Source organism: Sus scrofa, chromosome 6 (genome assembly GCF_054392235.1).
Source record: "Sus scrofa isolate SSC_HxYL_T2T_F1_AM1 chromosome 6, Sscrofa_HxYL_maternal_Yorkshire_Landrace_v2.0, whole genome shotgun sequence".
In the NCBI taxonomy this organism is placed as follows: domain Eukaryota; kingdom Metazoa; phylum Chordata; class Mammalia; order Artiodactyla; family Suidae; genus Sus; species Sus scrofa.
The window spans coordinates 55140010-55157689 of NC_139388.1; the positions used below are offsets into that span (position 1 = coordinate 55140010).

A 17680-nucleotide genomic window follows, 5' to 3' on the forward strand; every position below is an offset into this window, starting at 1 on the left:
ATCTGCTGGATCAGGGAACCTCCTTTAACTGATCCCTCCATCCACCCATTCATTTCTTACTTCATTTAACTAGTATGGGATCAAGCCATCCCAGTCTGTGCTCTCATGGGGCTCGCAGTACAGTGAGGGAGACAGACTCATCCCCAGATGGTGATGGCCCCAAGGGACAAGAGCTGGGACACCTGACCCCAGTCTGAGGACAGAGAGGACTTCGTGTATGGTATCAATGTTGTACTTAATGCCACTGAACTGTACCCTTAAAATAGTTAAGACAGTGAATTTTTTGTTCCTTGTATTTTTATCACAAATTTAAATAAACAAGAAGTGCATAAAAGAGTCTGTATCTCCTTATCGGGGAAAAGAAGGCAGTCTCACCTAAGAGGAAGGCAGGACACTGATGGATTTGCTGACCTAAGCTCTTTGGATTCGGTCTTTTTAAGCTCAGAGTGTGGGTTTTCCTGACCTCATCTGCACAAACATAGCATCTCTAGGTCCAGAGACGCAGCTCATTCCCATCCCTGGGCAATTTCCTTGCCATTGTTGTTTCCTTATATAAAAATCAAGGCTGGGACAAAGGAGAGCCCTAACTTTCAGTCTACATTTTTTCCTAACCAAGGAGAGGTTTCTATTTTCCATCCCCAGCCTCGCAGAGATGGCTAGATGTCCTCTGATGCCCATTGTCTTGTCTTCCATACTACTAGTGGCCCAATTTTTAACCTGACACATGGCCACCAGTGTGAGGACTACATTTCCCAGCCTCCCTTGCAGCTATGAGTGACCATGTGACTAAATTCTGGCCAATGGAATGTGAGTAGAAGTGATGGGCATCATCTCTGACTCATTTTTTTTTAAACATATATATCTCATTCCTTTTCCCATATTATCTTCCATCTTGTTCTGTCATGAGAGTGGCTATAGTTCCCTGTGCTATAAAGCAGGACCTCATTGCTTATCCATTCTAAATGTAATAGTTTGCATCTACTAACCCTGAGTTCCCAGTCCATCCCATTCCCTCCCCCTCCACCTGGGCAACCAGAGTCTGATCTCCACGTCTGCGTGACTCGTGGTTTTAAAGGAAGGCAGGAGATGTGCCCTTCCCTTCCTTCTTTCCCTTTCTCAGGTTGGAATGGGGGCATCACTATCGCCACATCTGCCATCTTGGTTCACACAGACAAGGGCTATACCCCAGGGTGACGGAGAATTTAGAAGAAACTGGGTCTCTGGCACTATGGTGTGGTTACAGCCACTCTAAAATTATTCCATCTGGACTAGGGAGAAAGCGAGGGAGAGGTGGAGGGGGGAACAGGGAGGAGGGAGAGAGGGGAGGAGAAGAGAAACGTGTGTGTTAAAACACCGTTAGTTTGAACCTTTGTCACAATAGCCAAATCTTCCAGCAAATACACATACTGTCATTAGGGCACCAGGGAGCCATGGAAGTTCTGAGTGGGGTGGGACGGGGTCAGATTAGAGGTGGTTGCTTGGGAGGGGTGTCTGCACTCACCGTACACAGGCAGGTAGACACTCCACGTCGGGTGGCTCATGTCCATCAAAATCTTCCGTAGGGTGTAGGGGCCCATGTCTGCGAGGTTGAGCCCGGCGGTGAGAACCATCTGGCTTCACCGTCTCCTGGCCTGTGTGAGCAGGGCCGAGGGTCAGGCCCCCCGAGATCACATGGAAAGTTAAGATCTGCTGGGCCATCTCTGTGCCTGCTCCCCGAACCAGTTGAAGGACAGGAGCCCGTCCTTGGCCAAGCCCTGAACAGCCAGGGTGATGTTGCCCCCTTCCAGCGCTTGAGTTAGGACAAGTGTGATGGTCAGCTGGGCAGCTGCTGGCACGGCCCAGGAGCCCAGGAGAGAGGCTGGGGGTGGGTGGGGAAGAAAAGAGGTCAGAAATGCCAGGGAAGCGTGAGACGGCAGGATCCTGGGAACAGCCCCGGCTGAGCCTGTGCTGCCAGCTGTGTGACTGTGACACCACAGAGATGGGCTGGACAGGACCCCCTCCCCCATCCGTGGGGAGCCCATCAGCAGATGGCCTCCAGTGCCACCTCCCCCAAGGTCACGTCCCTCCCAGGGTGGCCTATATTTTGGGGATGGAGCAAGGCCTGGCCATTTCCCACTGACACAGGACAACGCTGAGGGGCAATTCTCACTCCCCAGCTCCTGGATAAATCAGCTAAGGGTTTGTCAGGCCTGAATTCCCGTTCAGTTTCTCTCTCTGCCCAGTCCTGCTCCCCTTGCCTTCCTTCCACAGGCATTGGGGGGGTTTTTTTTCGCTCTTTTTTCACCTGCAGCATGTGGAGGTTCCCAGGCTAGGAGTCGAATCAGAGCTGCCCCTGCCAGCCTCCACCACAGCCACAGCAACATGGGATCCAAGCTGCGTCTGTGACCTACACCACAGCTCATGGCACTGCCGGATCCTTAACCCACTGAGCGAGGCCAGGGATTGAACCCACATCCTCATGGATACTAGTCGGGTTTGTTACCACTGAGCCATGACGGGAACTCCCCACAGGCATTGATTTCTAATAAACACCTTGCCCCCCGTATCAGTTCACTAGGGCTGCCATGACAAAAGAGTACATGCTGTGGCTTAAAACAACAGAAATGTGTTGTCTCACAGTTCTGGAGGCAGAAGTACAAAATCATGATGTGGGCAGAGGAGTTCCCACTGTGGCTCTGTGGGTTAAGAACCGGACTAGTATCCATGAGGATGTGGGTTCGAACGCTGGCCTCGCTCAGTGGGTTAAGGATCTGGCAGTGCCATGAGCTGTGGTGTAAGTCACAGACATGGCTTGGATCTCACGTTGCTGTGGCTGTGCTGTAGTCCAGCAGCTGCAGCTCTGATGCAACCCCTAGCCTGGGAACCTCCATATGCTGCGAGTGTGGCCCTGAAAAAAACAAAAACATAAAAAAAACAAAAAAAAACCCACAAATGGTGTGGGCAGAGCTGTGCTCTCTCGGAAACCCAAAGGGGAAACCTTCCTTGCCTCTTGCAGTTTCTGGTGCACTGCTGGCCATCTTTGGCATCCTTGCCTCATAGAAGCACACTCTAGTCCTCTGTTCACTGGCTGTCTTCTCCCTGTGTGTCTTTGAGTCTACATGGCTTTCTTCTTATGAGTTCACAAGAATGTTGCCTTTTTTTTTTTTTTTTTTTTTGGACCACACCTGCGGCACATGGAAGTTCCCAGGCTGGAGGTCCAATCGGAGCTGTAGCTGCCGGCCACAGCCACTGCCACAGCAATGCCAGTTCCCAGCCATGTCTGCAAACTACAGCACAGCTCACAGCAATGTCGGATCCTTAACCCACCAAGTGAGGCCAGGGATCGAACCTGTGTCCTCATGGACACTAGTCAAGATTTGTTAACCGCTGAGCTGCGACGGGAACTCCCCACCCACCAAGCATGTTGGATTGAGGGGCCCACATCACTCCAGTAAAATCTCATCTTAATTAATTACATCTGCAACAGCCTGACGTCCAAATAAAGTCACCTTCTGAGGTCCTAGGGGCTAGAACGTCAACAAGTCTTTGGGGCGGGGGTGGGGGGGGAAGGACATAATTCAACTCATAACACCCCCCCAACTCCCTCCCTCTCCGAGTCTGCTTCTGAAAAACCCAATCTGCCGCAGTGACTTTGGACAGGCAGTTTCACCTCCCTAAGGTTTCTGCTCTTAAAACAGAAGCATCACTGCGACTTGAGGATTCATGAAGACAGACGTGTAGAATGCCCAGGATCGAGTCAGAAACCCAGCCGTTAAAGAAATGGGAGCTTTTCGACCGTTACTCCATCAATAGTCATTCCACAAACATTTGCTGAGCACCTACCATGTGCCAGGACCAGGGCTGACAATGGGATAAGAAAATAAACTGTAAAAATCAAAACCCTTACCCTCATGGAGCCTATGGATGGGCCAATGGAAAAAATGGACATTAACCACCCATCCACGCAAATAAATGTATGTACACACAGCAGTGTTACTGAAAAGGGGCCGGGGAAAGTGGCACCACGGAGGAGTAAAAACAGAGACCTGAAGGCAGAGTCATCCAGTTGAGAAAACCAAAAATGTGCGATGGGGAAAAGGCACAGGGAACAGGAGGAGGGAAGGAGGAGCTCAGAGAAGCCCCCACGCCCAGGGAATAGGGAAGAAGGCACCTGTGCTTAGTAGCTTTCCAACTATAAGAATGATGGTGTGGGGGTTTGAATGATGCCCCCCTCAAAGATATGCCTACCTGGAAACTACAGATGTGATCGTATTTGGAAAAGCATCTTTGCCGATGTAATTACGCTAAAGATCTCAGACCGAGATCATCCTGGATGACTCAGGTGGGCCCTAAATCCAATGACAAGTGTCCTTATAAGAGACAGAAGAGGCAGACACCTTGATTTCAACCTCTGCCCTCTGGAATTGCAAGAGATTAAAATTCTGTTGTTTTAAGCCACCAAGTTTGTAGCCATGTGTTATGACAGCCCTAGGAAACTCATAGAGTAACAGCAAATTGTCAGAGGAACCAGATAGTGTTCAGGAGGCGAGGCAGTGAGCTCCCTGTTACTGGAGGGGAAAAGGATGGGACCTTCCCAGGAGGTCTTGTTTTCCAATTGGGATTTCTCCCCCCATCAGAAGCATCTCAAAACTAAAAGCCACTTGGCCTTATGTACTTGAACCCCAAACCATGAACTGGTCTCCCTCCCACCCACCTTCCATCCTTCCCACCTGTATCCATCGTACACCTCAGGCCCCTCACCCTCAAACACCATTGTCCTCAGAACTTCAATGGAAATATTCTCTCCTTAGAAACTTTTAATGGCATAAAACCACCAAAACTTCTTAAGGCAGTAATACCCAGTGTGAGCAAAGATATTCAGAAATGGGCACGCTCATTCATACCTCGTGCCAGGCCACATTGACATAGTAATGTTGAAGAGTCATGTTAGGAGTTCCTGTCGTGGCACAGTGATTAACGAATCCGACTAGCAACCATGAGGTTGCGGGTTTGGTCCCTGCCCTTGTTCAGTGGGTTAACGATCCGGCGTTGCCATGAGCTGTGGTGCAGGTTTGCAGACGCGGCTCGGATCCCACGTTGCTGTGGCTCTGGCTTAGGCCAGTGGCTACAGCTCCGATTCGACCCCTAGCCTGGGAACCTCCATATGCCATGGGAGCGGCCCAAAGAAATAGCAAAAAGGCAAAAAGGCAAAAAAAAAAAAAAAAAAAAAAAAAAAGAGTCATGTTATGCCATGTATCAAGAATGAAAATATGACTCAACTATTCTACTTTCAGGAATTCAGCCTAAGAAAATAATCTGGGACATGCAAAATAGATTTATACGACTCTTCATGGAATATCCCTTGTCCTTCTCCCCAGCCCCATCTCTTCGTCTTTCGCTGATCACTCACTTGAGGTTTATATACCAGCCAGGTTACACACTCGTCATAGGAGTGTGTGTGCTTTTTCTTTCTTCTTTCTACGGCGCTTCTTTCTTTTTTCTTTTCTTTGGTTTCTCGAGGGCAGTGGGAATTGGGTTGGAGAGGTGCTGTTCTTCCCCTGCCTGGCTAACTCTGGCTCATCCTTGCAGGGTGAACTTGGATCACCTCCACCAGCTTCCTGACCTCCTGGGAGCAGGCTGGGTACCTCCTCAGGGCCCCCAGGTGCCCTCCTTTACTGCTTAAAAAGCACCTTTACATGATTAACAGGGAAGATGCTAGAGCCAGTTTCTGCTTCTAGCACCCACTTCACAGGGCTGCAAGACTCTGGGCAAGGTGCCCGCATCTCCGGCAGTTTTCGTGTAAATGTTTATCAAGGGTGTACTCCATACCATGGATGGTTCGGCCTGCTTTACCAACAGAAACCCACTGACTCTCACAGCAGCTCTTGGAGGCAGGGGTTACTATATCCATTTTCTGGATGAGGGGACCGAGGCCCTGGAAACTTCAACGACTTGCTGAAGCTCAGGAAGTGTATGTTACAGAGCTGGATCTGAATCCACGATGTCAACATCCTATGCTATGCTGCTTCCCAGCCTCAGTCTCCTCATCTGGAAAATGGGGCCGACGGTAAGAGCACCCCCTCACAGAGGGATGATGGGGACCGAATGAGCTGATGATGAAAGCACCTGACGCAGTGCCTGGCCCATCTCCAGTGCTCAGCGAGGACCCAAGAGTATTTTCACATAATGGACTATATCCCTGTATTTATCTTTTGAACATTCTTATTAATCACGGTCTAAATCTCCCTGCTGGGAGTTCCCGTCGCGGCGCAGTGGTTAACGAATCCGACTAGGAACCACGAGGTTGCGGGTTCGGTCCCTGCCTTTGCTCAGTGGGTTAACGATCCAGCGTTGCCGTGAGCTGTGGTGTAGGTTGCAGACGCAGCTCGGATCCCGCGTTGCTGTGGCTCTGGCGTAGGCCGGTGGCTACAGCTCCGATTCAACTCCTAGCCTGGGAACCTCGGCCCAAGAAATAGCAACAACAACAACAAAAGACAAAAGACAAAATAAATAAATAAATAAATAAATAAATAAATAAAAATAAAGCTCCCTGCTGATTTTTCAGGCACTGAAAATAGGGTTCATTTGGTTTTTGCAGCAGCCCTAAGCGGGAGTCCCATCATTGCCCATTTCCCAAATAAGGAAACTGAGAGGATCAGAGAGGTTGGGTGACTCACCTCAGGTCACAGAGCTAACCGGGGGAAAGCAAGAAATTAACCTGGCTGGTCCCACTTAAAGCCACCCTGCCTCGCAGCCCCCCTCTCAGACCTGATCACTTAACAGAGAGGAACCGCATGCCTGGATCTAACCCAGGGAATGCATGTCAGGTGCATGGGCTCTGGACCTCGAAGGCTGGCCCTTCCCCACCCCACCCTCAGTCACTCCTCACCTACGAGCAGGGCCCCCACCCAGGGCACGGCCCGGCCATGGGGGACATCCAGATGTTGAGCCATGGGTCCTCCCAGTCCCCAGAAGCACTTCCTCCTGAAAGGACCTTGCTCTGCAGAGGACGCCCCGCGAAACCCCCAGGGCCGCCCGAGGCAGCCAGGTGGTGCGTCCAGCCCAGAACCTCAGCCCTGAGGGGAGATGGACTTGCATGGCCCTGATGAGGGCTGCGCCCATGTGGCAATGGCAGCCAGCCTGGGAGAGGCGGGCACAGCCCTCCTCAGTTTACAACGGTGTGATGTCCCGTTATCTCCTCATCTTTGACCAGGTCCCAGGTCAGGGACACATGCCCTTTGCTCGTCCTGGATGCTCTCGTTGTAGGCGAACACCAGCAGGGGCTGCTGGAAGCTCCCCGTCCTGCTGCCGAAATAGGGAAACTGGACTTCCCGTTGTGGCTCAGTGGGTTAAGAACCAGACTAGTATCCATGAGGACACGGGTTCAATCCCTGGCCTCGCTCAGCGGGTTCAGGATCCAGCATTGCCACAAGCTGTGGGGTAGGTCGCAGATGCAGCTTGGATCTGGCATGGCTGTGGCTGGGGTGGAGGCAGGCAACTGCAGCTCTGACTGGACCCCTAGCCTGGAAACTTCCAGATGCTACAGGGGTGGCCCTTAAAAAACAACGACAACAACAACAAACCTTTCTCAGGAGCCTTCTGTGGTTCAGCTTTCAAATCCCTCCTGAATCCGACTGCTTCTCACCAGCGCCACCAGAGCCACCAGCATCTCCCGCCTGGCGCTCTGCAGTCACCTCCCACTGGGCTCCCTGATCCTGCCCCACCCTCCACTGTCTGCTCCGCACAATAAAGCCAGCCGGAGGGACCTATCAGCACCTAAGCCGGTATAGGTTCCTCTCCTGGTCAAAAGCTTCCTGGGGCTCCTACCTTACCCAGCATAAAAGCTAATGCCCCTATAGAGCTGCTGTTGTGGTGCAGGGGAAATGAACCTGACTGGTACCCATGAGGATGCAGGAGGTTCCATCCCTGGCCTCACTCAGTGGGTTAAGGATCCGGCATTGCCATGAGCTGTGGTGTAGGTCGCAGATGCCGCTCAGATCCCACGTTGCTGTGACTGTGGCAAAGACAGGCATCTGCAGCTCCAATTCAACCCCTAGCCTGGGAACTTCAAAAAAAAACCGTCCTTTTAGTGGCCCACAAGGCCCCATGTAACGGAGGCCACTTATCCGACTTCTCCCCTCACTCCTTCCACTCCAGCCCCACCGCTTTGCCACTGTTTTATAAATACACAGGACACAGTCCTGCCTCAGGACCTTTGCACTGGCTTTTCTTTCTGCCCCAAACACTCTTCCCAAGATAATCCACAGGCTTTCTCCCTCACCTCATGCAGGCTCCTGTTCAGATGTCACCTCTTCAAAGAGGCCTTCCCTGGTACACCAAGCCTCCCCAGGACAGACCCGGCCACATCCTCCTGTTTATAGAAAATCTTTGGTCAGAGTTCCCATCGTGGCTCAGTGGTTAACGAATCCAATAGGAACCATGAGGTTGCGGGTTCGATCCCTGGCCTTGCTCAGCAGGTTAAGGATCCGGCATTGCCATGAACTGTGGTGTAGGTTGCAGACGCGGCTCGGATCCCACGTTGCTGTGGCTCTGGTATAGGCCGGAAGCTACAGCTCCGATTTGACCCCTAGCCTGGGAACCTCCATATGCTGCGGGAGCGGCCCAAGAAATGGCAAAAAGACAAAAAAAAAAAAAAAAAAAAAAAAAAAAAAGACAGAGAAAGAAAATCTTTGGTCTCCCAAGGCCTGCCCTGAGTCTCAAAAGGCTGGCTCAAGTAATAATCAGAAAATGGGAAGATGGACTTCTCTTGTGCAGCAGGCTAAGGATCCAGCGTTGTCACTGCAATGGCTTGGGTCACTGCTGTGGCATGGGTTTGATCCCCGACCTGGGAACTTCCACATGCTGTGGGAATGGCCAAAAAAAAAAAAAAAAAGAAAAGAAAAAAGAAAAGAAAGGAAAAGAAAATGCAAAGATGGAGAAACAAAGTATAGCTGTTGGGCCAGGAAGCTTAAACTGGTAACAATTTAGACTCTAAACCAGCCACATAAAAGAGTCAGCCAACTCTCAGTTCCCTGGAAGCGATAAAGGCCTGACACGCCTTCCTACCCTGTCATTACAGGAAGCAAAACCCACCAGATGAAAACTGCGGACCGCAAGCACGCAGACCCCGGACTGGTGATGGATGCTGCTCAAAGCCACCTCTTGATGCCATCCAGTCTGAGAATCGGGCACGCACTGACCGCTCCCTCACGCCACCTTTAAAAGCTTCCTCTCCTAATGGGCATCCGGATGGTGGCCTGAAGCCTAGGTCAGTCCATCTCCCCAGGCCGCTGGCCTCCCGAAGAAAGCAACGTTCCCTTTTCCACCAACACTTATCTTTAAAGTACCAGCCTTCTGAGCAGTGAGCGGCTCAACTCGGGTTTGGTCCCAGTCTCACCAGATTATACCCTGACCACGCTCTGGGCACCCCAGCTCTCTCCGTACCCGCCTCTCTGGCTGTTTTTCTTCAAAGAACTCATTCCTATTTGACGTCCCTTCTCTGCCTTGTGCTTGTGGCTTATCTGCCTCCCTCTAAAATCAGCCCCATGAGATCGAGGTTTCTTTTTCTTTCTTTTTAGGGCCACACCTGCAGCATATGGAAGTTCCCGGGCTAGGGGTTGGATCAGAGCTGCAGCTGCTGGCCTACGCCACAGCCACAGCCGTGCCAGATCCAAGCCGCATCCGCGACCTACACCACAGCTCACAGCAATGCCAGATCTTTAACCCACTGAGTGCCAGGGATCGAACCCACACCTTCATGGATATTAATTGGGTTTGTTACGGCTGAGCCACAACAGGAACTATGAAGCTGGGATTTCTGTCTGTTTTGCTCCCTGTTGTCCACCCAAAGCCTAGGACAGTCCTCGGCCTATAGTAGGCACTTGATACGTGTTTCATGAATAAATGTCTGAGAACCTGCCGCCCAGCTGCATTTAATCCAAATTAAGTGAGGGTTTTCATTCCCATGACACAGAGGCAGGAAAGGAGGCTCAGAGAGGTCCCTGTCCAGCGGCACAGCTCATAAGGGGAAGAGCTGGCAGCTGAATCCACGTCCGTCTGATGCCGAAGCCCACATTACAATTCTTAGTCTCAACTACAATTCTATATAGCCCCTAGATGTGCAATGCTACTGCTGAGGCCCAGAGAAAATGACAGTGGCTGTCCCCTTAGTTAACCAGGGAATCTTTCAAAAATAAGAAGTAAATGATATAAGGAATCACAGCAAACCCTCTTGCAAGGAGATGCCCCAGCCATTCCTCCCAAAGACAAAAATTATCTTTCGTCCTTGGCAGAGGGAAACTCCGCCCCCTGGTGGCCATTTACTAACACTGCCCCATCGGTGTCCCAGGACCGTGAGCATTGAGGAAGGCTCACACTTAGGAACAAATAACTGCTTAAAATCTCTGACATACCAAAAGCTCCTAGAAGGCCACAGGACAAAGAAAAATAACACAATTTTTAAAATTCATAAAATACACAAAAGGCAATTCACAAAGCCTGTCATCTTCAAACACTTAGGAAAAGAGAGGCAGTTTCACTAGTGATAGATATGCAATTTAAAACAATATATCGGAGTTCCTGTTGTGGCACAGCGGAAACAAATCTGATTAGTATCCATGAGGATGTGGGTTCAACCCTCTTCCTCGCTCAGTGGGTCAGGGATCCGGTGTTGCCATGAACTGTGGTGTAGGCTGGCAGCTGTAGCTCTGATTTAACCCCTAGCCTGGGAAATTCCATATGCCATGGGTGCGGCCCTAAAAAGACAATAAATAAAATAAATATTTTTTAGGGCCACACCTGTGGTATATGGGAGTTGCCAAGCTAGGGGTTGAATCAGAGGTGCAGCTGCCGGTCTACACCACAGCTCATGGCAACAGTAGATCCTTAACCCACTGAGCAGGGCCAGGGACACTAGTCAGGTTCTTAACCTGCTGAGCCACAATGGAAACTCTAATTTAAAACAATATTGAGGCACCAATGTTCATTCACACACAGATGGGCAATAAAATGTGAATGATTAACGATTCCCAGGACTGGGAAAAGAGACCCTTGTAAACACTGTTAGAGAAAGTAAACTGATAACATCTTTGGGATGTCAATATTTATTAAAACATGTAATACATGCGTACTCTTTTCATCCAGATATTCCACTTCTGAGAGACTACCCTACAGCAATAGTCACCCAGTGAACTTCAGAGTGTTCACTGCAGTTTTGTTCTGCAGTATTGGTTTTCCTAAAATTCACATGGAATTGCGGTTGGTCTCTGAACTGACACCAAAATCACGTGTGATCAGCACCTGACCAGATTCAGCCAGGAGGGAGGGAACAAAGGACATGAGAGGTGACAACGGCCTGGCTTCCGGAAGCATCTGGAAAGGTTTTCAAAGTGTGGGCTCTGGGTTTGAATCCTGGCTTACTGCTTTCTAGCTGATTGATCGTGGGACAATTCCCAGACCTCTCTGAGCCTCTCTCTATTTCCTGGTCTGAGGAACGGAAATTATGATATATGTTTATCATGAGGTTGTTAAGACAGTAAAACGGCCACAAATTCTTTTTGTCACTCTTCCTACAGAGAGGTAGGGGACCACAACCCTTCCCTTGGAATCTGGGCTGGCTTGTTGTGACTGCTTCGACCAAAAGTGTAAGACGGAAGGGATGCCACACACCTTTCCTGGTGAGGTCACAAAAGGTCATGGAGCGCCTTCCATCTGGTTCTCTGGGTGTATTAGTCTCCCGTGGCTGCTGTAACAAGTCAGCACGAAGGGAGGGGCTCAGGGGAACACAAATGTACTGTCTCACAGCTCCGGCAGCCAGACATGGTAAATGGCCTGGCAGGGCCATTCCTTCCGGGCTCTCAGCTTCCCATTTCCTTGCCTCTCTCAGCTTCGAGAGGCCACCTGCTCGCCCCAGATCAGCCCACGGCTCCTTCCTCACATCCTTCCGGCCTCTACTCCCATCCTCGTGTCGTCTTCTGATTCAGGTCCTCTGGATTCCCTCTTACAAGGACTCTTGGGATTATACTGAGTCCATGTGGGCGATCCAGGATGATCTCTCTGTCTCGGGATCCTTAATCAACCTGCAAAGTCACTTTTGCCGTGTGAAGGAACACTCACAGGTTCAAGGAACTAAGACGTGGACATCTTTAGGGGGGCATTAACCAGTCACATTTGGATAGACGGCCCCTCCCTGGGCCTCAGTTTCCTCATCCTGAAAATGGGGGTAACAGTAGTGCCTACCTCTGAGGTTGTCACGAAGATTAAATGAACGCGTATGTGCTTGGAACTAGACCTGACGCTTAGAAGGGCTCAAAAGTATCAGCTATGGTCTTAGTTCAGAACCTCCCAGAAGATGACTCTGAGGCTCCCTGGTTAATGGGAAGTGCAGGGAACAGTGGTGGGATACAGGGAAGGGAAGGAGACAACACAGGGTAGCCACTAGGCCAGATGCCACCGGGCGTGATCCGAGAGCCAGCCAACAGGGAGCGCCTGGGGAGTGGGGCGGAGTACACCCCTAAAGACAAGTGAAACCGAGCAGGGCCCCGTGGGGCTCCTGGACGCAAAAGCCTTTCTGTGTCCCCCACTTCCTGTTTGTAGGAAATAGGCTTCATTCAGGCTTCGTGACCTTCTCTGAGTTTCAAGGGGCAGGTTCGAACGGTTGCTAATCAGGGAAGGAAGGGGATGCAGAGACCAGGGAAAAGCAGTCAAGAAACAAGCGTGCAGGAGTTCCTGCTGTGGCACAACAGGATCAGTGGCATCGCTTCGGTGCCAGGACGCAAGTTCAATCCCTGGCCTGGCACAGTGGGTTAAAGGATCTGGCGATGCCCCAACTGTAGTGAAGGTCACAGCTGTGACTCGGATCTGATCCCTGGCCCAGGAACTTCAGATACCTCAGGGTGGCCAAAAAAAGAAGAAGAAAAAAGAAACAAGGAGCAGCCTGGGGCGAGGGAGTCACATAACAATATCTCTGAATTCTTCTGCAGAACTAAACCCCCCAACAAATGGAACATGTTACCTACTTGAGGAAGCATTCTTCACTTCACAAAGAAGGTCATGGGTGCCATAGTCTCCAGGACCACCAGAACCAGGCCCCGGACCACCGGACCACCGCCCGACACCAGCTTTGAAGAAAAATGCACATGTGCATCTACCGTGATCTTTATCTGCGGCCCTACTTTCCACCCCCAAACTAAGGACCACCTCCTATGCTCTCCCAAAGGAGAGAGTCAGGGATTCTCCTTTGCCTGGAGCAATAAAAGCAACTCCTTTCTCCTTTGCCCCAAACTCTGCCTCTGCATTTCTATTCAGCGCCTGTGGACAGAGGCAGAGTTTCAGCCACACGAGGGCGCTATTTTTTGCTCCAGTTTTCCTCCATCAACGCCGAAGACAGCTTCCACAGGGTGTCGCTGTCCTGGCACTCCCAGTCTGGCCCATTCAGGCCGAGTGGGCTTTTTGGTTCCAGAAAACAGTTCACAGATACCAAGACGTATGCTGGAAGCCCACTGGAGCACCATGGACCACCCGAGGGACGAGGGCAGGGCTCTGAATGCATCTGCTGCAGCTGTTGTTTTTATCATCCCCAGCTAAATGGGGTAAGAATTCACACACACTGTGTGACGTGATCCTGAAACTAAGTTCTCCTAACACTGAGTCCCTCTGCTCAGCTGATCGCTAACCTGTGTATCCGAAACTGCCTTCTCTTTCTTGTCCTGACCCTGTTTCCCCTCAAGACAGGAGGCATATCAAAGAAAAGGGGGGGGGGGTAACTGAGCAGGACCCTATGGGGCCTTCCTGGGAGAGACCCCCTCGTGTCATTCTCCTGCCTCTTGTTTGTAGAAAAAACTTTAGCCTCCTAGGCCTTCCCCAAGTTGCAAAGAGCAGATTTAATCAGAGAGGTGAGAAAAATGCAGAAACAAAGGAAAACAGTCACACAAGACAAAACAGTAATAATAGTCTAACCACTAAACAAACAAGTTCAAGGACCTTTTGTTCTTCCTCAAAGGCGGTAGATAATATTCTGAGCCACATCCTTGAAGTGGACCCTATGCTGCCCCGCTGCCCGCCAGCAGGACACCTCAAACCACCTGGAACCTGAAGGTTGATGATGTCTTCCCCCAATTACCTCTCCATCGACCAATCAGAAGAATGTCCACAAGCTGATCACATATCCTGCAACCCTGTCCCTCACCCTGTCTTGAAACCTTTCCCTTAAAGCCATCAGAGAGTTTGGGTCTTTCCAGCACCAGCTGCCTGGACTCCTTGCTTGAGGCCTGCAATAGACGCTGCACTTTCTTTCTCTACCACTAGGTGTCCGTGGAACGGCTTTACTGTGCGCCCGTGAGCAGCCCCAAGTTTGGTTGGGTAACAGGCCTGAGGTCCTCAGAAGAACGGCCAAAGCCAGTGGGGGCTGCAAAGGCACAGCCCTCCAGCTCTCCGTGCCTGCCAAGGCTGCTCGTGCCTGACCCCCCCCCCCCCCCGCAAAGAAAGCTGTGCGCTTTTGTATCACCCCCTTGGCCATGAGATATGAGCGAGGTATCAATGGGCAGTGGTCAAAGGAGCCCAACGAGGCCCCTGGTGAGGGGTGGACAAAGCCACTCCCCAGGGGCTCAGCAGGAAGCTGCCCCACTAGACGCACACCGTATTCAGGGAAGCGGACCATCCCCAGAGACGGCCACTCGAAGCAAGTCAGGGTTTGGGGCCCCTGAGGAGGTCGCACTGCCAACAACACCCTGCTGGCCGCGAGGGGCGGGAAAGCCCAATGTGAGATCACGCAAGTGGAAAGGGTTTCATTATCAGGAGACCAGAGGCTGCCTGCAGATCAAAGACAGGAGGGGGCTGGGTTTCATGGACCAAAGCAGCCAGGCCCCCCACACCCTCAGAGTGGCTTCTCTCCATCTCCCTGAACTCAGACAGACCAGGTTCAAATCCCACGTCTCGCCCCACACGCTGTGACCTCCAGTTGTGTGACGGCTCTCACCCTCGGTTTCCCTGTCTTGCTCTCCTGCACACGAGGGGTGAATAGTAAACCTCCTTCCCGTGGGCACACTGCCTGGTCCGCAGCACGGCTTTGGGTCTGTTGTTATATGTGTGTATAGATTATGCATTTATTATTATTATTAATTATCCTCTCACTGACAAGCTCCACCAAGGGGACGAAAGGGCTGCTGCAGGTCCCTGACTCTGGCTCTGAAAGTGAGCCACCAGGGGGCGCCCGACTCTCTGGTTTTAAGCTCCAGACCCCACTTCTCCCTGAAGCCCGCTGATGCTGCACCGTCCTGGACACCCTGAGGCCTCTTTTCCGGAAAGTTCGTGGAAACGGAATCAGACGTCGTGGCGTCTTCCATGTCCAGCCTCTGCTGCTTAGCATCACGCACTGGTGACCCATCCAAGGTAACTGTTCCTCCATTTATTTAAAAAATTTTTTTTTTACTGTAGTTGATTTACAATGTCATGTCAATTTCTGCTGTACAGCAGTGACCCAGTCATACACATATATACATTTTTTATTTTTTTGTTTTTATATATAATGATTTTTATTTTTTTCCATTATTGCTGGTTTACAGTGTTCTGTCAATTTTCCACTGTACAGCATGGTGACACAGTCACACCATTTTCTCATAATACCTTCTATCATGTTCCATCACAAGTGACTGGATACAGTTTCCTGTGCTATGCAGCAGAACCTCATTGCTTATCCATTCTAAATGCAATAGTCCAAGAGTTCCTACTGTGGCTCAGTGGCTTCCGAACCCAACTAGCATCCCTGAGGACATGGGTTCGATCCCTGGCCTCACTCAGATCCAGAGTTAAGGATCTGGTGTAGCTGCAGGCTGTGGCGTAGGTTGCAGACGAGGCTCAGATCTGGTGTTGCTGTGGTGCAGGCCAGCAGCTGCAGCTCCAATTCCAGCCCTAGCCTGGGAGCTTCCACATGCTGCAGGTGTGGCCCTAAAATAAATAAACAAATGCAACCGTTTGCATCCGCTAACCCCAAACTCCCAGTCCATCCCACTCCCTCCCCCTCGGCAACCACAAGTCTGTTCTCCATGTCTGTGAGTCTGTTTCTGTAGGTAGGTTCATCTGTGCCTTATTTTAGATTCCATACACAAGTGATATCACATGGTATCTGTCTTTCTGACTTCACTTGGTATGAGAATTTCTAGTTGCATCCATGTGGCTGCGAATGGCATTGTTTTGTTCTTAGGGCTGGGTAGTATGCCATGGTGTGTATGTACCACATCTTCTTCATCCACGCATCTGTCGCTGGACATGTAGGTTATGTCCTGGTCTTGGCTACTGTGAATAGTGCTGCAATGCTAAATGCTCCTCCACTCGGCTGATGAGGGGCATTCGGAGTCTTGCCAGCGGGGGCGGTTAGGAATAAGGCATAAACATACAGATCATATGTTCTGGACATGGGTGCCCTAGTCTTTGGGTGAAGGCTCCATCTCCGCTTTCAACTGTGGTCCTGCTCTTGGGGGGAAGGCCCCCCCGCAGTGATGGAACCTGGTGGGGCTACTGGAGCCTGGCCATTTCTGCCCAGGGCAGGACTCCTCCAAGAGGGGCTCCCTGGGCGGCTGGGCCTTTGTGAGGTCAGCACGTGGTCTTCGGTCCCCTTGCCTCTCCTGTCACAGGCATGGCTCCCTAGCAAAGCTCTCGCCCCACTAACTCGGCCGTGTGTCTGCCTTCCAGAGAACCAGCCTGAGACATACACGTAAAGTTCTTGGAAGGGTTTGTCCTTGTGATTATGACACAGCCTCTGGCGCTGGATGCTCAGGTCCAGCTCCAGGTCACAAAAGTCCCCACCGAAGGGGAGAATCACAGTGCCAGGACCTGCCTCATGTGAGTGCGCCCCCCTCCCCAAGAGCTTTCCAGGTGCCTCCACGGCTCAGCCACCTGGGGGGGGTGAGGAGGGAGGGGGTCAGAATCCCAACAAGAGAAAGAGGTTTTTCCACATGCTTGGTTCTGCCCTCTGCTTCCCAGCCTGAAGCCATCCTCGCTGGGGGAAGCAGGAATCTATGTAACAGTCTCAGATTTCACCTGATGAAATTGTGCTGGAAATTTTTCTTTTCTTTTTTTTTTTTTTTGCTTTTTGGGGCCGCACTTGCTGCACGTAGAAGTTCCCAGGCTAGGAGTCCAATTGGAGCTACAGCTGCCGGCCACAGCCACAGCCACAGCCACAGCAGATCCAAGCTGTGGTTGTGACCTACACCACAGCTCATGGCAACACCAGATCCTTAACTCCCTGAGCGAGGTCAGGGATCAAACCTGCGTCTTCATGTATCCTAGTAGGGTTTGTTACTGCTGAGCCCAGTGGGAACTCTAAGCTTTTGGATTTTAGTATGTGTGTCTGTTTCTTTAGAATACTAATTATGAAAAATTTCAAACCTACTCAGAAGCTAAGAGCAGTGCAACAAACCTCTCTATCCCTTCAGATCTCACAACATTGAGGCTTTTGTCATATTGGTTTTACTGCGCTCCAAATTCTTCTCATGCGTTTAAAGGAAAGTATGCAAGACCTAATTCTCACAAAGCCAGCACCCACATGAGCATGAGCTAGAGCCTGCTGGAGACAGCGGCTGCCCTTGTGCCCCCATCCCCCCAAAGGCCACTGCCGGCATAATTCTCACAGCACATCATGGGGGTGGGTTTAAAATGAGACTGTTCATCTTCTGGGGATGGGGAAAGCTTCCTTGGAGAACCGGAG

At 51.0% G+C, this 17680-nt stretch overlaps 1 protein-coding gene across 7 annotated transcripts in view; it reads right to left on the reverse strand.

Moving 5' to 3' along the window:
- Positions 1-17680, reverse strand: part of LOC106509492 (cell adhesion molecule CEACAM5) — a 118176-nt gene that overhangs the window by 16665 nt on the left and 83831 nt on the right. For 4 of the 7 annotated variants that reach the window (XM_084961153.1, XM_084961152.1, XM_084961150.1 and 1 more), the window contains exon 4: positions 1502-1858. In XM_084961153.1, the coding sequence (XP_084817279.1) occupies positions 1502-1610 (109 nt within the window). In that variant the 5' untranslated portion in view covers positions 1611-1858. The remainder of the gene's footprint in view (positions 1-1501; positions 1859-17680) is intronic. The other 3 variants (XM_084961151.1, XM_084961149.1, XM_084961154.1) reach the window with 1 other exon arrangement.